This window comes from Colossoma macropomum, unplaced genomic scaffold (genome assembly GCF_904425465.1).
Source record: "Colossoma macropomum unplaced genomic scaffold, Colossoma_macropomum, whole genome shotgun sequence".
NCBI classification, from domain to species: domain Eukaryota; kingdom Metazoa; phylum Chordata; class Actinopteri; order Characiformes; family Serrasalmidae; genus Colossoma; species Colossoma macropomum.
The window spans coordinates 1,209,130-1,234,980 of NW_023495303.1; the positions used below are offsets into that span (position 1 = coordinate 1,209,130).

A 25,851-nucleotide genomic window follows, 5' to 3' on the forward strand; every position below is an offset into this window, starting at 1 on the left:
GTTGTGATCTCAAGATGACAACTTTTGTTATTTTAAGATCACAAGATAATTAAGTCATGATCTCAAGATTACAGCCTTATTATTTTGAGATCACGAGACAATTAAGTTCTGATCTCTAGATAACAACTTTTGTTATCTTGAGATCACAAGATACTTAAGTCATGATCTCAAGATAACAACTTCACTATTTTGAGATCACAAGACAGTTAAGTTCCGATCTCTAGATAACAACTTTTGTTATCTCGAGATCACAAGATACTTAAGTCGTGAACTCAAGACAACAACTTCATTATTTTGAGATCACAAGACAGTTAAGTGGTGATATCAAGATAACAATCCAGAAAATGATAACTACCTCATGTCCTCTCTGGGCTTCCGTGATACAAAACTGATCTACTACAGTGCGGATTTTAACTCTTTAAAGAAAACTTCATTCACAAATCGAATTCTCACACTTTTCCCTTTAGTCCAAATGTATCCAATCAGCCAGGAGTCCAAAGTTTGCTTCTTTAGCTTTGGACAAACATACAAGCAAAATTCAGGCTTCACAATGGCTGCTGCTACTGTTTTTAGCGATGCTAATGTCTGTCAGTCCATATTTATAGCTAACAGTGAGTCATACAGTGTCAGAAACCACATAATCACGACTATTAGAGATGCTGAACTCCACATGGTTTAAGTGTTTGATGATTTAGGCCATTCGTTTCCATTACTCGTTAGCTACATTAGCCTCGTAGCTCCAGTGCAAAACCCAAGAAGCAAACTTCAGACACCAAAGACCATTTTTTGGGGTAACTGTTCTCCTTCTAACAGATCGAGCAGTGGAGACCACCTGCGGACGCCCTCGTTGCCCTCACGCCGAGGGCAGAGCTGCACTGTTTTCGCATCCCGGCAGGATCTTTCCCAGCATGCAAAATAAGCTGCGTGTTTATTTATTTCTTTAAAGAGCTGCAATCTACTCCGCATGCCCGAGGCAGGGTCGGCGAGGCCTTTCTGCGTCGGGTTACAAGAGGACGAGGTGCTTTTGGGTCGCCAAACAGTTCATAGCGGGAACATGAACAACTGCTGAAGGGGCTTTCAAACAACGGCTTGCGCTGATGGTCAACACGGCTGGCCTTCATCTGACGCTCCACTGATTTTAGCGACATGGCGTACACAATGCTGTGTTACAGCCCTCATTTTATAGGCTAAAGAAATAGTTTGGCTAAAAATCAAACTCACAGTCTTTCCTTTTGACCTTGACATACTGTGATTCTGTTACATCGCTTAGCTCGCATCGCTGCGTATGTCATAACAATTAGCTTGTTAGTACGGCTATAACTTCCTTCAGCGGAACTAGCAAACCACGTAGCTCTAATGAAAATCGGATGAAACTTGAGTGCATGACAGCCTTAAAAACGTCTGTTTGAGAAATATCTCGCTGCTGTTGGAAGAAAATCTTATATCTCCATTTTTTGTCGTTTTCCAGTTTTTGACATAATTTGAAAATGTTTCTTGTCCTTTACATTATGTGTAAATTTCACGATGAATGGACCAAAAGAAACGGCCCAAAATGACTTGGAAAAAAGTCTGGTTCCATTGACTTACATTAAAAGTAATGTAGGTTTTTTCCTTTTCCTGTAAAGTTATCATTTTGGAGATACAGGGTTTTCTTCCGACAACAGCGACATGGTGGTGGTGACTGATATTTGGCCTCTTATCAGGCAAGTTTAACATCTTAGCAGCTAAATGAAGCTAGCAACACCTCATGACTTAGCTATAACGCTAATGTCATAGCTTGCGTATGGCCCAAACCTGGTCATATAAAATAATACCCAAAATTATGTAAGTAGTTCAAACTAGTTTATACTCCGTTATCCAACATATCATTGTTTGTAATGACAAAAAGTTCAGTGAAAGTGATTCACCAAGTGTAGATGCTGTGCCATTCATTTACCAATAGGTGGCACTGCTTCTGAAAACCATATCATTGTAAAAATAAGGATAAAATTTGCAATTACTAATTATTTATGTTGGACTTTCAATATTTATGCCACATCACTGTAATTTGATGTGTAATTTGCAAGAATTTGAGTGCACTGGTCTTGGCTGAGGCACATTGGTTTTTGGGGGGGCTCTGGGGGACTCTGGAGGGGCCAAACTTCTATTTTGGCCCAAGGCCTTGATTTGACGTGCTCTATACAGTTCAGCTAAGCACGCACTACAAAATATTCCCGGCGCCACCATTGAGCTCAAGAGCAGCCGCAGAGGTCCACGACCATGGAGGGGATTTTGCCGTAGATGATTTGCTCCTGGTGGTTGAAGTAGAGCATGTTGATGGGCGACATCTTGGTGGGCGTGCAGCAGGGTCCCGCGGTGCCGCGAGGATTGGCCTTGTTCACCAGGTGCGTGTGCGGGTACTTCTGCAGGTGCACCTGCTCACATTCACCGGAGCAGTAGTTGGCCTTGTAGCGCTTGGGCGCGATGATCCAGTCCCAGCCGAAGTCCTCGAAGTCCACGGTGAGGGGATAGCGGCAGCAGCGGGACTCCGTGGAGCGCTCGTCGCAGTCCAGGCCCGAGTCCCGCCTGGAGCGCTTCGGGCTCTCTGCTATCTTCACTTCGAGGAAAGGTTGCTGTGAGCACAACAGTAGAGAGAAGCAACACATGATTAGCCAAAACGAACAAACGTATGAACTTGAGATTACTTGCATTTCACAACTAATTCCTGCTCGCACTCCTGTGGGATTTCTAATAGTATGTTATCACTAAGCTAATGCTGGTGCACATTAACATTTCTGGCCATTCTAGATTAAATACAGACCAATGAAGCTTGTAAAAGTCATTCCATATGTTTTATTAGAAGGTTTTACCAGGCATTTTCATATATCTGAGCTTGTATGTATCAGTTTTACAGTGACTCTTTCAGTAAAGAGTTCTGCTTTAGAGCTGCCCCCGCCGTTTTCCATTCATAACAACTACCCGAAACACTGCTCAGTCAGAACTTCCAGAGGGCCTAGATTGATATTTTTCTAGATTTTTCTCATAAAATTGGTACCATTGTAAATCAAAACATGACTGGTTGATTCTTCTGTCACTTCCTAATTATGTTGGTAGTCAATCTAACCTGTAACACCTTCAGTCCAGCTCCTGAAGTCCTAACCAATGGGAGATCTAGCTTGGCTGAATCTACCATTGAGAAAAATTCTAGTTTGACAATTTTTTCAGGTGTTTCAAGATTTTAACCTATTTGTTTCCAACCACGACTTAACCCTTTCATGTCCTCACCAAGAAAAAACAATGGATTTTTTTTTGATTTTTTATTTGTTTGGATGCCCGACGATGGACTGGTGGCCTGTCCAGGGTGCCTTCCGCCCAATGACAGCTAGGATAGGCTCCAGCGCCGCACCACAACCCAGAAGGATGAGCGGTTTAGATGATATGTGTGTGTGTGTGTGTGTGTGTGTGTGTGTGTGTGTGTGTGTGTATTTGTTTGGGGCAATAATAAAAACAATTGGTGTTTTTTTTTGTTTTTTTTGACCCCACAATTTTAAAAATATTCACGTCTACCAAACGGTCAAGCCGGCACTTTGTGGCACATATAGTGACTCAAAATGTGCTCCATCAAATGGCTGAGCAGAACATTAAAGGGTTAAGAAGACTTGCAGAGTTTAACTAAAAACCCCAGTCATGCTTTTATTAGTTCCCAGAAATCATTAAGCCACCCCTAAAAACAAAACAAAAATGCCTTACAAGCCCCTCCTCTCCTGATTCGGCGGAAGTGACAGCCAAGTCCTTCCCGTCAGCATCCACGGCCTTGATCTCGATGCCGAAGTTGCTCTCGGGCCGCTGGAGCCAGGCCTGCAGCGACTGCTTTATGTCGATGCTTTGCCACGGGTTGGTCTGCGCGTTCACGGAGAGGCGCAGCGAGCGGATGCTGGAGCGGCTGTTAAGGCGAGACAGCTGCATGGACACGGTGGTGGCATCGCGGCCCACTCGCAGGCGGAACCACAACTGGGCCTTCACGATTTTGTCTGGCAGGATCTTCGGGCTCAGTGAGAACAGGCAGCAGCGCGGCGCATTGTTTCCCTGCGCTGTGCGTTGCGCTAAAAACAGAGTAGAGCAAGTGGAATCAACTTTGGTCAGCGTACCGCAGAATAACGTCCGTCTGCAGACCTGAAGGTTCTAGACCTGCAGTTTCAGTTCATTCTGTGGCCTAATGCACAGCAGTATCGGCACAAATAATGAATTTAAGGTGGAGCTGCTTTTAAGGAAGCACTGAATTTAAGATGGAACTGCATTTAAGTTTGTACTGAATTTAAGGTGGCACAGAATTCAAGATGGAACTCTCTTTAAGATAGCACAAAAATTAAAGTGGCACTTAATTTAAGGTGGAACTACATTTAAGGTAGCCCTGAATTTAAGGTGGAACTCCATGTAAGGTGGCACTAAATTTAAGAGGTGGCACTGAATTTAAGGTGGAACTCCATTAAAGTAGCACTAAAATCAAGGTGGCACAGAATTTAAGGTGGAGCTACATTCAAGGTGGCACAGAATTTAAGGTGGAACTCCATGTAAGGTGGAACTCCTTTTAAGGTGGCACTGAATTGAAGGTGGAGATCCATTTAAGGTAGCACTAAAATTAAGGTGGCACTGAATTTAAGGTGGAGCTACATTCAAGTTGGCACAGAATTTAAGGTGGAACTCTATTTAAGGTGGCACTGAATTTAAGGTGGAACTCCATTTAAGGTGGCACTGAATTTAAGGTTGAGCTCCATTTAAGGTAGCACTAAAATTAAGGTGGCACTGAAATTAAGGTGGAACTGCAATGAACATAGCACTAAACTTAAGGTGGCACTTAAAGTAGCACTGATCAACGCATCAGTTCGTTCACAAACTTTCACTTTCTAGTTATTATTAATTTTGCTTGTTACTCATCGCAAAAAACACTCCTTAATATAAAGGAATAGACCACAAAGTTGAGTTAGAATGACTCAGATGTGTCAAACGTGCTCCTATTCTCTATTCTCCAGTCAGTTCACTACAGTAAACACTATGTAGTGAATAGTGAATGGGTTAGACGTTAATGGCCACATCTAAATCCACATCTTAAGGACTGGACAGAACTGCAGGCCCTTAATAATGTTTCTTTTTGATAACGTCTCCTCCAGCTTCCCAAACCTAAAACACGACTGCTCACTCGCTGAGGGAAGTGTGCTAAGCTAACAGTAGTTAACTCTAGCTAGCATTTGCTTTAGGTAAATGGCGTTTAATGCCATGATTTCACTGACAGGATGACCCGTTTTGTGGGCTCTGTCAAACCAGCCATGTAGAAACGAAATGTAGGTTTTAATGTCACATTTTTACACTTTTATTATTAGTTCTTAATAGTAAAAATGTACATTGACTCAAAAGTTACACCAACAAATCTTCTCAGAAACGAGAACCACTCTCTTCTCCTTTATAGACAATCGACAGAGACTGTAAATCGAATGTAAGCTCTGCTGGAAAAAACAGCATTTCATGCTGGTCTAAGCTGGTTTATGCTGGGTTTATGCTAGTCGAGTGCCGGTCTGGTGCTGGTGTAGCTGGTCACCCAGTATGAACATGCTGGTTGACCAGCATACCAGCATAAATACAATAAAAATGTCTTATATGCTGTGTAAATATGCAAATAGATATACTGTCTATTTATCTATCTATCTATCTAACTATCTATCTATCTATCTGTATATCTATCTATCTATCTATCTCTCTCTCTATCTATCTATCTGTCTATCTATCTATCTATATATATATATATATCTGTCTGTCTATCTATCTGTCTATCTGTATATCTATCTATCTATCTATCTATCTATCTGTCCAAAACACAACATATGCAGTTTTGCTGGTCTTTGCTGGGTTTTCTAGCTGGGATTGTAGTTTCTATGTAATTAATGCAGTAATTAATTCTTTATTTATATAATTCTATGAGGGCAATTTAAAGTAATTATTATAACTCCATGCTGGTTTAAGCTGGATTATGCTCTTTTATGCTTGTCTGCCCTGCTGAAAAATGACCATTAGAAACCATTAGGAGTAAAACCTAATGGTTTTGCTTTGTAACAGGGATTGGCATAATGTGAGAGACCACTAGTTTCCTGTAGAAGACCCTTGCATCCCATTAGGAAACCATCAAAAGCATTTAAATCAGCCACTGTTCACCTGTTAAACCATTAGGATCCTCTACACTGTGATATCAACCCATTAAAAAGCCAAAACACATTACAAAACCATCAGGAACCAACCGAAAACACTTAATGGTTTCTATGGGTTTTCAGCAGGGTGGTGCTGGGTTAGCTGGTCAACCAGCATGACCAAAACTCAACATAAGCTGGTTTTCCTGGCAGGGAATGTAGTTTATTACGTAACTAACGCAGTAATTTGTTATATATTTATAAATAATATCCTAAATATATGCTGGAAAATAAAACATAGAAACCATTGAGTGTTTCTGTTGGTTCGTAATGGTTTTGTAATGTGGTTTGACTATTTTATTGGGTTGAAATCACAGCGTAAAGGACTCCAATGGTCCTAACGGCTGATTCTAAAAGCATTTGATGGTTTCCTAATGGGATCTAAAGGTATTAAACAGGAAACTAGTGGTCTCTATTGGAAACCGTTTAATCCTAATGGTTTGTAATGGTCCCAGGGATGTAATCATTTTAGTTTAGTATATTAATACGACATTAAGAATCCTAGAATTCTGATTAAAGTAGCACAGGACATCAGGAAGATGCGTAAAAGTCGTGCGTAAAAGCGCATGCGCTTACGTTCCGTGGCCACGGCGATGATGGTCTCGGTGGTGGCCTGCTCCTCGTCGTCGTCGGCCATCCCTCCTTTCTGCTCGTACTGGCTCAACAGCTCGAGCAGCGGCGACGCTCTGGGCAGCAGCTGCCTCACGGCCTCCCTGCTGACGTTGGGCGCCTGCTCGAGGCGCAGCAGGCTCAGAATCTGCGCCTTGATGGAGCGCAGGCGCATCAGCTTACTCTGCTGCCTCGACTCGCACGTGGAGCACTGCTCGCCTTCCTCCGCGGCCGTTGGGCTCTGACTCTGACCCCGACCCCGTCCGAGGGTCAGCAGGGTCAAAAGGGAGACGAGGAGGAGGAGGAGCGCGTTCATGTCCTTCCTTTTTGCTCAGAGGCCACTTTTACGCACCGGAGCGCAGAGGGTCTGAAGGGGCTTCGGTTCCTCTCCGCTGGGTTTTATAGTGCATACTCGGATCTCCCGCTGCTGGACAAGCCACGATTGGCTCAGTGGACGGTGATGGACTCGCTCCTAGTGAGGGAGGGAGAGCTACTGTGCACAGACGGACAGACAGTCAGACGTCGTCTTTATCAAAAATGCGGAGATATTTGTGAGTAAAAGTTTGTTTTTTTATTATGCGAGTCTTTTAAAAAGTGGCGCGTGCAGTAAGGCAGCAGTGCGTCCTGGGTTTCTTTATTTCTGCTTGCGTTGTCCGGAGTTCTTGCAGTGTGCAGTATTGACCACCAGATGGAGCCAAATAACTGCATTAAAAAGGTTCTTCGAATAGATAAAATACAGACCATACAGGCCTTTCCCTTCACTACTGCTAGACTTTATAACATATAGATTAAACGCTGATTTCATTCTTTCTCTAACTTTTTAAAGCTAATTTTACTGTATTTACAGTTTAAGTCTCTACTTTATAAGGTTCATGTTGCTCTTTGTATCGCAAGTCTTGTTATTTCTTGTTATTCACAAACATTCACTACACTACAGTCCCTGTTTTCTCCTCGCAGCCCAAAACTGGCTCCGTGCTGTGAAGTCTGTGATTTTATTCTACGTCTTTTAAAACGAATCAGCCGTTTCGATTCACCGCTCTCCTTCATTTCTTCGTATTGCCTGCTTTTCAGTTCATGCAACGTGCAGTTTTGGCCACCAGATGCCGCCATTTCACCACAGTGAAAAAGTAGTGCTTTGAATTGTAAAAGTGCTTAAACAATATAACATCGTTTCTAATGTTTATAATATCTATGCACACATGTTGTGATGGTATGGATTTTTCTTACGGCATTGAAAAACCAACGTATCGCCGCAGTTTGGCAGTATATACCAAAAAAACAAAACAAAACAAAACAAAAAAAAACAATCCTATCCGGCCCGCAAAAGTATTTTAATTTTCTATTAATATCAACCCGTTTCACAATGCGCTGCACTACAGTTCCCAGTATGCACTGCAACGTCTGCAAAGTCTTAATGAACTTGCAGCAAAGAGAGGATGACAGGTGTCTAGTTCAAGGTTTAAAAGACTGAGCTCCTGTGGACATTTAAATTTTGAATTTTTTAAGTGTCCATGTAATATTTCAAGGTCTACTATAAGTGTCTGTATTTTACTGTTGGAAGTTTTTTGCATATTATGAATAAACAATGGCCAGTTCAGGTTGAAGCACAACATCAATTACAAATGATTTTCTTTTTTTTTCTCTGGCCCACAGATTTGATTGGTTTTTCTAATACGGCCCTTTTACTGGTTGAGTTCGACACCCTGCTCTAAGGTGTCTTAAGTGACATACGAGAAGAATGACACTGTTTTGGCCGCCTTGTTCCGCGTTATTTCAAAATGAAAAAAATAATAGAAAGATTTAGTTCATTTACTTGACCACCAACTCGACATGATATTCAATGCACTGTTCAATAAATGTCAAACCATCATTCTAACAGTTCATAAATGTTAGTGCTGCAGACTAGGAGAGCAGCGCTGATTAGCATTACCTGTTAGCTTAGCTAGCATGACAACAGCTCTGCTTGCAACAGAAGGCTAACTAAAGCACCGGCACAAGTTTAGATGATAGCGATTCAGCTCTGAGGGAGTGAAGTCGAGCAGCTGGCACTGAAGGGACAGAAAGGCGAAATTAAACCTGTTCTGTTGCGTTTGGATATGTAGCTTCACCAGCTAACTTAGCATTAGTTTAGCGAGCAGGCTAAAAAAATTCCCACAGACACTCTCCAAAATCTTGTAGAGCTTCCCAGAAGAGTGGAAGGTGTTTGAGCTAATATGGACCAGCTCCATATTAATGCCCATGGATTTAGAATGGGAGCCATAAAAGCTCCTGTAGGTGTGATGTGGAGGTGTCCCAATACTTTTGTCCACATAGTGTATGTTGTTGTGAGTGGGCTTTACACAGAGAAGAAAGAGCATATGCTATATGATGATTTATGCTTTTATTAGAGATAAAAATGTGCTCTCCATTAAACACCAGTTTATTGTTGTTATTATTTTGCTTGTATCTCATTTTTGTCATTTCTATCACGGTAATTTGAAAATGCCAGTTGCCGTTTACATCGTGTGTGAATGTCATGGATAAATGGACCAAAAGAAATGCTTTAAAAAGAACTGTATGATATACAATAATAACAGTGCCATATTTAAACATGAATTATTTGCATGCCGACTGTTACAGCTGACTCCGTCTATGGGGTGAGTTGTAACGCTTGTACTTCCTCTGCTTTTGGCTGTTGTTCATTAACGGTCGGTACTTCATTTGTAGCAGAGATGTGCAGATGTGCAAATCTTTAGTAATCTTGCTCAAATATTGTGACAATCTTTTAAGCACAAGCCTAAATGTGTAAGCTTGTGCCCTTGTTCTCCCCCGTGTAACATTCATTGTTGGGTGTTCTGCGGCTGTAGGCGGGAGTGCTCAGTGGCGTCGGTCTGCAGCCTCCAGCACTGCAGTAACACTCTCTCTCGCCTCGTTCAGAAGTGCAGACGCCCTCTCCTCCACCTGACGCCAGACACAACACAACACATACACGAGAGTGTTAATACATCACCCAAACATAAAACAACCAACAATTAAGACATAACAGGCAGCAGCACGAAATAAATGAAGTAGGGTGACGGGGATGTAACTCAACTAGAGACCATCAGGTGTCAGTACTGGGCCAATATCAGCAGAAAACTGGATTGGATATTGGAAAGAGAAAAAAGAATGAATCCAATCCAACCTTGTAACAAATCTAGCCTGAAACAGCACAGAATTGTAGCACTACAAAGCTTAAAGTGCAGTAAAGTAGGTCATGTATAACAGTATGTGCCAACACAGGGGTCGTCAACATGTGGCTCTGGAGCCGCACGCAGCTCTTTTACTGCCCTGTTGTGGCTCCACAGCTGAATTAGATTTGTAGGTAAAAATAAAATAATCCTCCTTTACAGTAAAATAAAGCTCTGCTGATCGTTCAACACAGTTTAACAATAAATGGTCTTAAACTCTGGAGTTAATGTAGAACTGCTGATTCACCCTTTAACCCTGAAGATCAGCACAGACTGCTGGTCACCAGAGCAACACAGACAACAGTCTCGCCTAGCTAGTAGCTAAAAAAAAGGCAAAGAGAGAGATTTAAGACGAACATCAATAATTTGGAGATGAATGGACTTATTTGTGTTTATAATCACTCCAGCTGGTTTCCTGATACGTTTAATCTGCAACGAGAAACTGACAAACACTAAAAAGTCGTGAAGCTGAAGTTTTTTGTCCGAATTGTCCCGTTCCACCTTAAATGGTGCAGCAGTTGCATTCTGGTGCCTCAGGCACCATTTAAGGCGGAACGGGACAATTCGCACGAGAAGCTGGCGAATGAGAAGCCTTGTAAAAAGTCGAATGTTGAGAGACATTTTACAAGAAACTATTCTACGTTTGGAAAAGTTTCCTGCTGGAGATGTGAGAAAAGCGGCTATAGCTGAGCTAAAGCTTAAAGCAGAGCAAAGCCAAGATGGTAAAATGTTTACTCACGGTGCTCTTGAAGGACTGGTCAGTGATGTCTTTAAGGTTGATGATGACATTGTAATAGGCTCCGTACACAGCCGTCTCCAGAGCTTTAGCCGCTACCTGCTCATCAGAAGAGTCATACAGTTACATAAAGGCCTCCGATTCAGCACTGTTTATCAGTGATCACTGTATCACAGCAACCATCAAATGCAGTTTCCACTTGTTCAGTTCAGCTTTGAGTCACAGATATTGAATAAATGTGTGTGATTTACAAAACTGAAAACTAGATTTTCATCTTTGTAGGTGAAACTGTTATAAAAGTGTTTTTATTGTGTTTAAATGCTGTTTGATTTGAAGAAAACTGCAGTTGTCTGTTTTATCTCAGTACGGCCATCTTTGTGGAGAGGTGTGAATTGTTTTTCACAGCAGGGGCTTCTCACCCCTCCCCTTTCACCACTCATTATCATTGTAAAGCAGTCTTTACTGCAAAAATGTTCACTTTATAAGTAGCCTGAGTGCCACCTAAATAATGCTAATATCCACTAATACCTCTATAGGAATTCCAGTGTTTCGTTAGCACCAAGCTAGCAGTGGTGCTCACTTCCCACACAGGGTTTAATACTGCTTAGCCAGGCATTTTGAAGCATTTGAAGCTTGTAACAGTTGCATTACATTCAGATTGCTTTCTTACAGGGAATCTTTCGGTGAAGCCTAACTCGGAATACTGCTGGCGGAGTCTGTTAGCCTGTTAGCTTGTCAGCAAGTGTGCTAAGCTGTTCAGCCATAGACGTAGTTAAACAAACCTTTTATTTTGCATAAATGCAAATTGTAACATCAAACATTTAATTTTACTTCATATACATGAAATTTGTAACCACAAACATACATGCATTAGAGAGATCCTGCTGGTGTGGGTTTCCTCCCTTTCAATGATGCATACAAAAGTGATTTTAGTGCTAAGAGATTGTATGACTGTAGGAGGAGAGGGAGGGCTGGGCAGTTTCTGCTTAAGCTTGCAGGCCGAACTTCCCCTCGATGATAAGAAATATGACTGCATGAGAGAACTGAGGAACATGGTGGAGACGGGGAGGTGAAAGGTGGAGATATACATTTCTACAATATTTTATTTTGCGTGCACCATCTATAGCTCTTTCTCTCGCCCTCTCTCACCTGTGCATCTGATTTGCAGGCCACGTTGCCGTAGCGAACGATCTCTTTCAGCGCTGGCCACAGCGCGGTCACTTTCTCAGCCAGGGACAGCGGAACACCCACCGCTTTCTTCAGTCCGTCCTGCATGGCCTCCTCCCTCCTGTAGTCCAACATGCTCCAATTAGAGCTTGAAAAGTGACTTTAGACCTTTTTTCAATTTTTCTAAAGCGCAATGGAAATTTTGTCCACTAGATGGTGCTGAAGCTTGTAGCTGGTGAGTTTTGAAGCCTGTTTTTATGAAGTCCAGCTAAAAGTGGGACAAACTGAAGCATCTAGCCAGTGAATACACAGCATAACTGTTTATCGCTGCCCCCCCAAAAAAAATGTAAGTTATTTGCATCTGTAAATAAATGTACTGTAATAATATTATATGATAACAAATGAAGTTTCTCGTTGACACACATTTAACAGTTTTTCACATGCAGTTTTATTGTTATTTTTCATGACTGTGCTTATGACTTTTCAACTATAGGTTTACAGAGTGTTTTCATACCTTTTAATTTCATCCGGTGTGCTTTTGGGCATTTTTAAGGCAGCCTGGAATTATTAAGGGATGAGTTAATACCTTATAATATATATATATATATATATATATATTATATATATATATATATATTTACCTCTATATAACCTCGTAACTCCAAAATGGTAACTTTACAGGAGAAGTAAAAAATCTACTGTACTTTAAATGTAAGTCAATGGAACCAGAATTGTTTCCAAGTCTTTTTGGGTTTTGGGTTTCTTATGTCAAAAACTAAAAAAAGTCAAAATGGAGATACAAGGTTTTCTCCCGACAACAGTGATATATATATATATATATATATATATATATATATATATAGAGAGAGAGAGAGAGAGAGAGAGAGAAACAGAGAGAGAGAGATTATAATATATATATATATATATATATATAGATTATAATATATATAATTTATATATAATAATGATTATTATAATGATAATTATAAATAACCTAAGACTTCTGTGTAGTGATAATAATCATCAATTATAATTAACAATGGTTTTTATTATTATATACAGTAAAATTCTGATGGCGTTGGTGTTTACCATGTAGCTGTTGAAGGCGGTGCTGTCAGCATCTACAGTCAGCAGCAGGTCGTTCATGGCCTGGTGGAATGGAGGGATGAGTTTCCTCATCACACCATCCAGAGCCTCGAACTGCCGCTTTCCGTACGTCATCTGCCCCACCATACAGCCCAGAGCCGCACCCTGACAGAGAGGACACAACCTGATGATTTGTAGCTATTTGTTGATTGAGAGCGATGGGATGGTTAGGCCTTGTTGCCATAGCAATTACCACATTACCACAGACACAAGAGAAAGGGGTGTGAAAGTTAAGCATCTTTACCATGACAACGATTGAGAAGGCTTTGATAATTAGGCTTTTTTACCATGAAAGCAGTTGAGAGGGTTGCAGTAGTTTAGCTTATCATCATGGCAATGATTGAGAGGGATGTGGTAGTTAGGTCTTGTTTCCATAGCAACTATTGAGCGGGATGTGATAGTTAGGTCTTGTTACTATGGTAATGACTTAGAGGGATACGATAGTTAGGTCTTGTTTCCATGGCAGCGATTGAGAGAGATGTGATTCTTAAGTCTTGTTTCCATAGCAGTGATTGAAAGGGATATGATAGTTGGGTCTTGTTTCCATAGCAACGATTGAGCGGAATTTGATAGTTAGGCCTTGTTTCCATAGCAGTGATTGAGAGGGATGTGATAGTTAGGCCTTGTTACTATGGCAGCAGTTGAGAGGTCTTGTTTCCATAGCAATGATTGAAAGGGATGTGATAGTTAGGCCTTGTTACTATGGCAGCAACTGAGAGGTCTTGTTTCCATAGTAATGATTGAGAGATATGTGATAGGTCTTGTTACTTGAGGGATGTGATAGATGCATCTCTTTACCTCATCAACAATTGATTGGGAGGGATGTGAAAGCTAGATCTTGTTACCATGGCAGCGATTGAGAGGGATGTGATAGGTCTCGTAACCATGGCAGCAATTAGGTCAGCAATCATGGCAGCGCGTAAGTGGAATGTGACAGTTAGGTCTCATTACTATGGCTGAGAGGGATGTAATATTTACAATCGTTGCCATGTAAATAATTGAGAGGGATGTAATAGTTAGGTCTTGTTACCATGGAAGCGAGTGAATGGGATGCGATAGCTAGGTCTTGTTACCATGGCAGCAGTTGAGAGAGCTGCAGTAGTTTAGCTTATTATCATGGCAACGTTTGAGAGAGATGTGACAGTTAAGCTTCATTACTTTGGCAGCGATTGACAGGGATCGCCCTTCACGGGTTCACCCTCCATGGGCCTTGTTACCATGGGAACAGCTGAGAGGGAAGTGATAGTTACGTCTTGTTATCATAGCAACGACCTGAGAGAGACATACTATTTGGGCTTCACAACCATAGCAGCAGTTGTGAGGGTAGTGTGTGATAGTTATATTTCTTTACCACGGCAACGACTGAGAAGGATGTAAGTGATAGCTAGGCTGCGTTACCATGGCAGCGATGGCTGCAGAAACAGACCCTCCCCCGGGCGCTGCTGTCCTGGCACCAACACTGCGGACAAACTGCTGCAGGGAGAGAGACACCAGCTGTCCCTCGTCCTGACTGGACTCCACCATGTACCTGCACACAGCACCGGCCAATCATGTATTAGATGAGTTGTTTAGCAATAAAGAAGTGCAAAAAAACGAATAATCACCACACACTTGCTTTAAACCAAGGGGTGTCAAACTCAACCGCTAAAAGGGCCAAATTAAAAAATCTCAACAAATCTGTGGGCCACAGAACGCCCTTCTCCATCGCTGCCTCTGCTGTCCATCCAACTCTCTGGTGTTTTATAGTGGTTGGGCCGCTGCTGAAACACAGCTAGTGTGCCTGGTGATGTGACTGGTGTGCCAGGATGGAGACGTAACCGCTGTCCCATAGATTGCTGTTGAGGGGAGGGGGTCGGAGTGCACTTCACATTGCAGGGATTGTAGTACAGCGCACTGTGAAATGGGTTAATATTAATAGAAAATGAAAATAATTTTAATAATAATTTCTTTAGCTTATTTAAGATGCAAAAAGATAGGAAGACATTCTGTGATTAAAAATCCAGGGATCCTAAATCTGTTTTCTTTCTAATGAGGTTGATCTGTTCTTGCATGCGAACAGTAAACATGAACTAAGTTTACGCTTTGAATAGTGTTATAATGACCAATAAATGACCGATAAACTAGCGGTCCTAATCTTGGCTGCCATAAACATTCCCCTTGACCAATCACAAGGCTGCATCTCTTGCCCCATCCACCAAAACAGGTTCAGTGTCAGAGAAACTTAGCGAGCTAAAGCTAACTCTGCATTACCAAAAGCTAGCACGCTAGACCTCCTGTCTGTAGCTGCCTGTCGCCCGCTCACTCGTTTATCCAACACCAAAATTGGTCACTCATCCGTTCCTTCATTAACACATTGCTTCGTCTGTCCGTCTGTTCGTCTGTGAATCTGTTCCTCCAGTCACATTAAAGCTGGATAATGATTTTAGGTGTAATGTTTTACTCTGTGTGATGTTTGGTTGTGTGATGCTGGATTCAGCTGGACTTCCTGAGGACACCTCGGTGTCCATGGCTGCCAAATAAAATAGTGTTTAGTTATAGTTTATTTCACTGGCACATTGACGACAGACGCTGGGAAAACTGAACTCTTCATGTAACGTTCCCCTGACCACTGCAGTCACCGCTGGCAGTGGCAGAATTTTCCATCCCTGTTCCATTGTTTATGTTTATGAACAGAGACCTACAGATGCAGTTTAGTAAAGGAAACTCATTTGTGAATCTGAGTTTAAAGTTTTTATTAAACTTAAATTTGTAACTAAGTTACAAATAAATCTTAAACTGAAACTTTGCTTGTTTGTAAAGTGATTTCAGAGCCACTCAGTTCTACCTGATGGAAACTGTTCGCCTTCAGTGTTTTGTGCTTATGATAATTTTAATAGACATCAGCGTCACTAATTAATGACATTCTATTAAAAGACTGGTTTACCAAGAGTGACACTGGAGTATTTTCACCTAAAATGAGTTAATGAAGCGAGTCTTGTTACAAAAATGATAACAGGACATCAGAGCCATAATTAATCTTTTAGTACTTTCACTTTCAATACTTAGGTACATTTGAAGGCAAATACTTTTACTCAAGTGGAGGTCTAAAGGGAGGAACTTCTACTTTTACTGGAGTAATATTTTACCTTGGGTATTTCTACTTTAACTCAAGTACATGGTTTGTGTACTTCGTCCACCACTGGATACTGTTATATATAAACATGGACAAAACTACAGACAAACTTCTGCCTTCATGATGCTACCAGTGTTTTTAGCTATAGAATGTACTTTTGTCCATGATGCTAATTGGTGTGGTATAAGTTTATCTGTTAGCTACTTTAGCATAGGGGGAATATTCTGTAAATTAGGGTAAGAGTGAGGATTTTAGGTAGAGTTAGGGTCATTTTTTGCCATTAAGCTATTGCTATAACCCTTTAGCTTAGCACAGATATGGGTCTGCTAGGCTGTGTATATGCTAACTAAGCTCACCATGAACAGTATTACAAAACACCTACCTTTGGGCACTCTGGCCACTTACTGTGAAACATTAAAGCAGTGACTCACTCTATGATTCTCTCTTTAGGTACGAACGGTCCCAGAGAGTCCAAGCCCAGTTTGCTGATGACCTGAGCACAGCGAGAAGAACCTAAGTGAGAAGAGAACTCTGCAAAGCTAACGGAGGCCCAACAAATGCTAATGCAGCTAACAGTGAATCAGCATGGCGGAGGGTTTGAAGTTGAGGGTGGTCCTCAGGGATCTTCTGGTTCTCACCAGCCGAACTTTGTGTTCCTCTTCGACAACAAAGAGTTTATCTTTCTGGATGTAGTAGTCGGCGCAGTCCAGCACCGCTTTCAAGGGAATGAGGCCCACAATCTGAGAGCCGACCACTGGCAGATTCAGCTCCTGAACACAGAAACACAGTTAGCATTCACACTGAAATAGCACTTATGTGGACAGTGAGTGGAAGTACAGGTTATGTGTTTCTAATAAAGTGGCCTGTTAGTAGAAGTACAAGGTGGGTGTTTCTAATAAAGTGGCCAGTGTGTGGAAGCACAAGATAGGTGTTTCTAATAAAGTGGCCTGTTAGTGGAAGTACAAGGTAGGTGTTCCTAATAAAGTGGCCAGTGAGTGGAAGTACAACGTAGGTGTTTCCAATAAAGTGGCCTGTGAGTGGAAGTACAACGTAGATGTTTCCAATAAAGTGGCCAGTGAGTGGAAGTACAAGGTGGGTGTTTCCAATAAAGTGGCCAGTTAGTGGAAGTACAAGGTGGGTGTTTCTAATAAAGTGGCCAGTGAGTGGAAGTACAAGGTGGGTGTTTCTAATAAAGTGGCCAGTCAGTGGAAGTACAAGGTGGGTGTTTCTAACAAATTGGCCAATCTGAGAGCCAATCACTGGCAGATTCAGCTCCTGAACACAGAAACCCAGTTAGCGTTCACACTGAAATAGCACTTAATCTGAATCCAAGTCACAGTGGATAAGTGATGAATCTGGATGCTTGGGCTCAGATATGTGTGCCAGGGAAAGAAACCCACCCTGGCATCCCTGCAGATCTCCTCATACACGCTGTGGAGAGGCGTCTGTTCAAAGTCCAGGATGTTGGTGGACACCTGAGCCAGGTTAGACTCCTCCAGGTACCAGCCCATCCCCTGCACCTTCTTCAAAGTGCCTGGCTGAAAAAACAAACAGCATTTTGTAAAAACGGCTTCCTTGGTAAGATGAAGGAGACGTCTGCAGTATATTATCAGAAGCTCTGTTGAAACTCTTGTTATTGGGCTGCTACAAGGAAAATTGAAATGATGTATGTATTTATATGCTTCTACATCTGTGGTCACCAACCCAGCTCCTGGAGATCCACCTTCCTGTAGACTTTAGCTCCAACCATAATCAAACCCACCTGACTTGACTTACTATTGCTTTCAGAAGTCTTTGATGAGCTGAATGAGGTGTGTTAGTTTTGGGTTGGAGGTCAAATGTGCAGGAGAGTAGATCTCCAGGAGGGTGGTTGGTGACCACTGCTCTACATCAGTAAAGTGATCAGTGTGGATGTCCAACGTAGGTGTTTCTAATAAAGCGGCCTCTGAATGTACCTGATCTTTGCCTCTGCCCTGCTCTCGAATGTCCAGAGCAATTCTGTGCGCTTGCTCTTTGGTGCTGAGCAGGTTCACGTTGTAAGCAATGAGGAACTTTCGAGCGCCGGTCACCGTGGCACCCCATGAAGGGACGAAGGCGGCAGGACCGTAATCTGGAGCCCACTCACTCTTCTTCAGCTGTAAGAGAGATGCATTATTATTTATGATTATATACAAAAGCAGGTGTTTCTAATGAAGTGGCCAGTTAGTGGAAGCACAAGGTGAGTGTTTCTAATAAAGTGGCCAGTGAATGGAAGCACAAGATGGGTGTTTCTAATATAGTGGCCAGTTATTGAAAGTACAAGAAGAGTGTTTCTAATAAAGTGGCCAGTTAGTGGAAGTACAAGGTGGGTGATCCTAATAAAGTGACCAGTTACTAGAGGTACAAGGTGGGTTTAGGTGAAACAGAGCCTGACCTTTTCTGGTAAAGCTTCGTACTCTCCTGCCCGTACAGATGGTAGAGACCTTCTGCTCTCACTTCTTGCTGCTTCTCCATACAGAAACACTGAGAGTAGGAAAAAAGAGAGAGGAGAGAGAGAGAGAGAGAGAGATGCCAGCAGTGTTATAGGCCTATTTTCAACATTTTTCTTATACTTTATTTTGGTTTCCACTCAAAATCTGTAGGGTTATATTACAAAAACCGACCATTTTCTGATTTCTCTCTATCCTTTTACACAACACGCTCATTCTGTACTCCACTGTTTACCAGCATCATCTTATTTATCTCACCTGGCACCTGCAGCAGGTCCGCCAGCCTCCGGCCAAACTCATTAGCGCACTTTACACAGTCCTCCATGCTGGCGTTCTGCACGGGGATAAAGGGACACACGTCCATAGCACCTGTCCGAGGATGCTCACCTGCACATTAAACCATGGGTTGTTATGACTCTTTGAAGGGACCATATCCTACATTTTCCTTTTAGAACCTTTGTGTGGTTTTATGCATCAATTATAATTCATCGGTCATAATTCATTTTTACATTACCATTGTCCAACCTTTCATAAGTAAACTTCTTTAAGTTGCTGTTGTTACAGTGTCTTTAAGGTTGATATATGTAAATGAACTCTGCTGAAACCCTCCTTATAACTTTATCATGAATAGGAGAGTCTAAACTGCTGTAAGGTAAAGAAACAGATATGTGTAAACGTGTTTATGACAACACAACTTTTTTTTTTTTTTAAATGTTGTTTATGCAGCTCCATATATAAACTGTGTGGATGGGGTAGTGAATAGTGCATTTTGACATTTAAGTAAGGTTTACATGCTCTTTTATTTTAAAAATGCAAGAAAATAAAATATATCAAAGAAGAAAAGCACCTTCCAGATTGTTACCAGTGTAAAGTTCAAAAGCCAAGGTCTGTCATGGGGGGTATCAGTGGGTAACTTGCACATGTGTGAAAGCACCATTAACACTGAACACATTTTGGAGCAACGTGTGCTGCCTTTTAGATGACGTCTTTTTCAGGGCATCCACGCTTATTTCAACATTACAAAGGCAAGAAACATTCTGCATGTGTTATAATGGCATAGCTGTGTAATCAGACAGTGCAGGTGCTAAACTGGCCTGCTTGGAAAATACCACAACAGCAGTATGCTTGCGCAGTTAAAGACTCGTTTAACCATAGAATAACAAAAAAAATCGGCTTTCAAAACTGTATCTTTGCGTGTATATACTGTTTTCTGTTTTTAAAAGGCTGTTTGGGCAGCACTGTTAGCATATTTAGCTTTTCTAAGGGTGCGTGTGCTGACCTGTGTGTTTGGTCATGTCGATGATGGTGAAGGCAGTGCGGGCGGCGTTCAGGGCTCCCTCCACCACGGCCTGTGGGGGGCCTACGAATGTGTAGACTGTCCTGTTGGTGGACGACCCAGGGTCCACATCCAGCAGGCTGCAGCCTTCAGTGGCCGAGATGGCATTAGCGATGGCATCAATCACCTGGACAGGAGCATCCAAAATGGTAGGTAGATGTAAAGCAATAATTTGGCAATAAAAGAGCATTGTTGATCAGCTAAGGCAGGGGTCTTTAATTAAAATTCAATAAGGTCCAGTTAGAGAAAATGTCCTCAAGCGAAGGTCCAGAACATCATAATGTCTAACTTACATCATGACTGAGTGCCATATACTGTTTACTGAAGTAGCCTAGTAGGTATATCAACATCTTATACAGTCAACAACTGAATATCAAATCAAATAAAGTACAATTCAGTAACATTTCAACAACATTTACTGTCAGTTTTCTCTTTTCAGAGCACGACGTGTGAAATAACTTCCCTCTGACTCACTTTCTTCTCTGACTGCTGTTTCTCGCCTCGTCCCTCCCCTGTGTGTGCATCACTCTCTCGAGTCTCAGTGCTTATTGTAATGCACAGATCTGATTGGCTGAGTAGAGTCACATGTGATATTTACATTGCATGCGATTGGTCTGTGAGTCTCCGGCCACTAAAGCTACTGTAATGACTAGAAAAGTTACGGCGATTAAAACAGGACCACCCAGTCGAAATTAAATAACTCTCTGTAGTTTATCAGTTATAGGTCCAGGTCCACATAGGACAAGAGTCTGGGTCGGGACTCGGACCGCGGTCCACCGATTAGTGACCTCTGAGCGAAGGCATGTTTGGTGCCTGAAGTTTGCTTCTTTATTGTTAGCATTGGCGCTATTGTGAGGCTAATGTAGTTATGAAGTAATAGAAGATTATACCTCACTGATTAGCATACCACAAACTGTATGTCTAAATAGTAACACATCTTGAATCTTGAGTTTTATACTATAGTCCATGTTTATAGACACCACATTAGATTGGATATTACTGAACCACTCTACGCAATTTGAGGTGATGAATTTTGAGTGTGATGGTTTTAGCATGCAGTTAGCACAGTGATAATTTTTGGGGTATTAGCTTCCATTACTTGCTAGCTACATTAGCCTCGTAGTATCAGTGCAAAACTAGGGTTGGTTTTATTCAGTGAAACTTACATGCAACTTTAGTTGTTTGAAGCTACATGGAACTAAATTGCACTTCAGTTGCATAATGGAAGGCGTCCTGCAACTCACTTGAAACTCAGCTGCAACAGTTTCAACTGTTTAAACTTTGTGGAACTAGTTTCATCAAACAGCCAATCAAAATGCCAGCAGTGCATCACATGATCACATCAAACAACATAGTCTCATGCCACTGATTTTACCAGATTGACGGACAAGAAAATAAAACAGAAGCTGCGCTAACAGCTGTTTAACAGCTTGTGTGAGCGTTTAGTCTTCTTTGTCCTGCTGTTCTCATGGTAAGCGTAGCTAAATTCACTCCTTTCTTAATGGCAACTAATGATACACAGAGCTCAGATTCATTTTATATCCATCAGGATGAAAATTATTACAGAATAGGAGAGCAGATGTGCCCATGAATGCACTTTGAACTTGAGTGTAACAGGATGAGCTAGACATCGAGTAGGCTACAACCGTAATACCATAGTGCTGCTGGAGTTTTTAAACACTGTGTCCACTCACTGTCCACTCTATTAGACACTCCTACCTTGTCAGTCCACCTTGTAGATGTAAAGTCAGAGACGATAGCTCATCTGCTGCTGCACAGTTTGTGTTGGTCATCCTCTAGTCCTTCATCAGTGGTCACAGGACGCTGCCCACAGGACACTGTTGGCTGGATGTTTTTGGTTGGTGGACTATTCTCAGTCCAGCAGTGACACTGAGGTGTTTAAAAACTCCAGCAGCACTGCTGTGTCTGATCCACTCAGACCAGCACAACACACACTAACACACCACCACCACGTCAGTGTTACTGCAGTGCTGAGAATGACCCACCACCCAAATAGTACCTGCTCTGTGAGGGTCCATGGGGGTCCTGACCACTGAAGAACAGGGTAAAAGGGGGCTAACAAAGTATGCAGAGAAACAGATGGACTACAGTCTGTAACTGTAGAACTACAAAGTGCACCTATATAGTAAGTGGAGCTGATAAAATGGACAATGAGCGTAAAAACAAGGAGGTGGTCATAATGTTACACATATATTATATATATATTATAATATATATATATTGTATATATATATAAATAAGGAAAAAACATACAGTGATGATGAAAATGCTGCAAATATTGAAATTACACCTCGCAGACAACTTTATAATGGGAACAATATCAAAAATATGAGCTGCAAATTTGGTGATCTTTTGCAGTAAGTGAATGTGTTGCATAGAAATTATGTTGCAGGCAACTCACAACGCGTAACTAGTTGCATGAACGTTTCACAGTGTAAGGACACCAAAGCTTCAGACACCAATCATGTCTTGTTTCATAATATAAAATATTTTATATTACTAAAGTCTCTGTAGTGCAATCACTGTACAAGCCCTGATGCATTTCTTTAAGAATTTATATTTGTAGCATACGCAGTAAAGATGTGCAAATCTGAATTGATGCAAATCTCTAGTTTAAAAAAAAACCTAAAATCTAGTTTTAAAAAAGCATTAAATTAAAAAGTTTAATTTAGCATTAAAAATTAACCTCTAAGGTCGCCGGCACAGGTAAAGTTTTGCTTTCACTTTTTTTTTACCTCTTTATTTCGTCCCTCGGAGAAGTTCGGTACACACTCGATCAGCTTGGCCATGGTTGTGGTCTCACTTGTAAGAAAACACTCACACAGACACAGGCAGCTCCGCTGGACCCCCCCGTCCCCAAAAGCTCTGCAGACGAGTCTACAAAACAGCCACTATGTCAGTGTTCCTCTAGAATGATTAACCCGGCCCACTGGGTCTTATCTGGGTCAGCAGGCAATGATTGGCCCGGCACTTTAGATAACACTCCAGTCTGTCACATTAGCTTACTAGTTAGACTAGGAGCTACACTCATTGGCCACTTTATTAGAAACGCCTACCTTACAGGTGCACTGTAGAGTTGTATGCATAGGTTTGGGCACTGATGGCCAAATATTTTATTTTATTGATTTGGGAGTGAAAAGAAGTGAACAAAACTTTTTAAAAATGTTTCATTTAAGAAAATCTGCAATTCTGATTAAATTAGCTATTGTGGCATGTGCAAAAGTTTGGACACCCTCTTACACCAGTTGTAAGATCTCTTAATTAACCTGTGAGGCCTTAATTGACTTGCTAGGACTGGTTAGGCAGGTCAAGAATGGTCAGCTGATGATATTTCCAGATCATAATAAATTCTTTGGCTTTTCAAACCCTGTGCAAACACTCTTCAACCATGAGCTCGTCTAAGCAGCTGGCTGAGGATCTAAAAATGAAGCTAATTGATGCCTACAAAGCAGGAGAAGGCTGTAAAAAGATGTCAAAGTGCTTCAAGGTTGTGATTTGTCATAAAGAAATGGCTGTTAAGGGGAACTGTGGAAGGCACGACAAGGTCTGGAAGACCTAGAAAACTCTCTAAAAATGCTAGCCAGAAAGGCAAAGCAAACCCCACATATGACAGCAAAGCACCCACAGCACAAGAGTGGAGGTGCACCAAATGCAGTCTGCATGAAAGAGTCAACACTCAGAAGCTTTTACTAACAAAGTGAAGTGTGGAAAACAACATCTAGATTTGGAAGAAAGTGCTGCTGACTTATGAAGTAAAAATTGAACTTGTTGGCCACAATCACCAAAGCTATGTTTGGAGAAAAAAGTAGCAGCATTTGATGAAAGGAACACCTTGCAAGCTGTTAGGAAAAGGGTGGATCTGTTATGCCCGGGTAGATAAAGGAATGATTGAAGTTTCAGCAAATTCTAGAAGCAAATATGACACATTTGTAATATAAGCTTTTATTTAATAACTTATATAACTGTTACAAAAACTGAACATTGGAAATAGTGCAATACTGCTGTATATTAATTTATATATTGTGCACGTGTGTATATATTTAGAGTCTAATGTGTAAATATTTTTTCTATTTAATGTGTATATTTTTTGTGTTTAAGTACTACAAGGGGGGTATGCATCTGAGATTTTCGCTCACCTTCGCACCTGTGTAAATGTGACAATAAATGTGAATTGATTTGAGTTAGTCTAGAACAGAGGTCACTAATAGGTGGACCGAGGTCAGAGCCTGCACCCAGATGCTGTCCTATGCAGACCTGAACCTACAACTGATAAACTATGGATAATCATTTAATTTTATTTTTTAATTTAAGTTTAATCAGTGTAGCTTTTCTAGCCTTTAGGGTACGGCTTTAGCGGCCCGGGAGACTCACAGACCAATCGCATGCGTTGTAAATATCACACGTGACGCTACTCAGCCAATCAGATCTGTGCATTCTGTTGAGCACTGAGACTAGAGTGAGTGACGCACACACAAGGGAGGGACGAGGCGAGAAACAGCAGTCAGAGAAGAAAGTGAGTCAGAGGGAAGTTATTTCACATGTCGTGATCTAAAAAGAGAAAAATGACAATAAATGTTGTTGAAATGTTACTGAATTGTACTTTATTTGATTTGATATTCAGTTGTTGACTGTATAAGATGTTGATATAACTACTAGGCTACTTCAGTAAACAGTATATGGCACTCAGTCATGATGTAAGTAAGACATTATGATGTTCTGGACCTTTGCTCGAGGACATTTTCTCTAACTGGACCTTATTGAATTTTAATTAAAGACCCCTGGTCTAAAACCTGAAGCTGAAATGAGGCTTCTACAACAAGACAATGATCCTAAACATACCTCAAAATCAACCATTAACTACTTCAAGAAACTCAAGCAGAAGCTTTTGGAACGGCCCTCGCAATCCCCTGCCTTGAAGATCATTGGAAATCTGGGGTAGATCTTAAAACTGATGGCCCAACAAAGTCGCGGAACTAGACGTGTTCTGTAAAGAAGGGTGAAAATTCCTAAAACAAGAAAAGCAAGATTTTACAACCTGCACAGTTTATCAGCCCCCCATTCATCATTGATCAGATATTATTTGAGTGGTGTCAAATAGGCAGGCAGTTAGCATGACGCTAATAGCAAAAATCATGTAGCATTGCTAATAACACTATTAGAAAAGGGCTCTTTAGTAAAGACAATGTTTTTGTATAGAACCATAAACACTCAAAGAACTGTTTACATGATTAAAGAGTTCTTTGCATCGTGAAAGGGTTCTATATGTAGCACCAAAGAACCCTTTTGGTCTTATACAGAACCCTTTTCAAAAAGGTTCTACATAAAACCATCTACAGCACATTCTCCGTCAATCTGAAGAAACTTTCATGATGTAAACAACCCTTTAATCATGCAAACGGTTCTTCGAGTGTTCATGGTTCTACATAGAACCATTTTCTTTACCAAAGAACCCTTGAGTAACCATCCTTTTTACGAGCACAGTCGTACCAGCTATCATGAAACGTGTACTCAATTTAGCTGTTTCTGTGATGCTAATTGGTGGGTAGAAGCTTCTATGTTAGCCACATTAGCCTCTAAGCTCCAGTACAAAGCTAAAGAAGCCTCAGACACCAGACATGGCTACGTTTGTGCCACATTTGGGACATTTGGTCTTTGACCAAGCGATCACTTTAATGCAATGGCACATATAAAGCATTATCATCCTCTCCCTGTGGTGGAACAGCAGCCCTCAGACAGCTGTGGAGATGAACCCAGTTTAATAAATGACTCTGAAACCTCTCCAAAGAGTTTCAGCAAATCCCAAAAGCAAACAGAGCCTCTGCTCGGTCGTGG

General features: G+C 41.4%; 2 protein-coding genes across 2 annotated transcripts; both read right to left on the reverse strand.

The window, feature by feature from the left end:
- Nucleotides 1–1,576: 1,576 nt before the first annotated feature.
- On the reverse strand, nucleotides 1,577–7,224 carry mstna (myostatin a). The gene is made up of 3 exons (XM_036562065.1): nucleotides 6,792–7,224; nucleotides 3,730–4,082; nucleotides 1,577–2,612 (listed from the first exon to the last, which is right to left on the reverse strand). The coding sequence occupies exons 1-3, from the start codon at nucleotides 7,138–7,140 to the stop codon at nucleotides 2,232–2,234; spliced, it is 1,083 nt and encodes a 360-aa protein (XP_036417958.1). The 5' UTR covers nucleotides 7,141–7,224; the 3' UTR covers nucleotides 1,577–2,231.
- Nucleotides 7,225–9,185: 1,961 nt separating this feature from the next.
- On the reverse strand, nucleotides 9,186–22,937 carry ftcd (formimidoyltransferase cyclodeaminase). The gene is made up of 14 exons (XM_036562036.1): nucleotides 22,755–22,937; nucleotides 19,942–20,125; nucleotides 18,921–19,049; nucleotides 18,608–18,696; nucleotides 18,150–18,329; nucleotides 17,595–17,732; nucleotides 16,833–16,964; nucleotides 16,626–16,687; nucleotides 14,481–14,610; nucleotides 13,026–13,187; nucleotides 12,451–12,494; nucleotides 11,919–12,057; nucleotides 10,773–10,868; nucleotides 9,186–9,764 (listed from the first exon to the last, which is right to left on the reverse strand). Exons 1-14 carry the CDS (start codon nucleotides 22,806–22,808, stop codon nucleotides 9,681–9,683), a joined length of 1,623 nt encoding a protein of 540 aa, XP_036417929.1. The 5' UTR covers nucleotides 22,809–22,937; the 3' UTR covers nucleotides 9,186–9,680.
- Between the last annotated feature and the right edge of the window lie 2,914 nt (nucleotides 22,938–25,851).

What these genes read in the sequence shown, in the direction of transcription:
- mstna (XM_036562065.1), bottom strand. Translation starts at nt 7,140, where the DNA reads ATGAACGCGCTCCTCCTCCTCCTCGTCTCCCTTTTGACCCTGCTGACC. An exon ending in CATCGCCGTGGCCACGGAAC is followed by an intron (nt 4,083 to 6,791) that starts GTAAGCGCATGC and finishes CTCTGTTTTTAG; the next exon opens with CGCAACGCACAGCGCAGGGA. An exon ending in AATCAGGAGAGGAGGGGCTT is followed by an intron (nt 2,613 to 3,729) that starts GTAAGGCATTTT and finishes TTGTGCTCACAG; the next exon opens with CAACCTTTCCTCGAAGTGAA.
- ftcd (XM_036562036.1), bottom strand. Translation starts at nt 22,808, where the DNA reads ATGGCCAAGCTGATCGAGTGTGTACCGAACTTCTCCGAGGGACGAAAT. An exon ending in ACGAAGCTTTACCAGAAAAG is followed by an intron (nt 18,330 to 18,607) that starts GTCAGGCTCTGT and finishes TCTCTCTTACAG; the next exon opens with CTGAAGAAGAGTGAGTGGGC. An exon ending in AGGAACACAAAGTTCGGCTG is followed by an intron (nt 16,688 to 16,832) that starts GTGAGAACCAGA and finishes CGCTGTGCTCAG; the next exon opens with GTCATCAGCAAACTGGGCTT.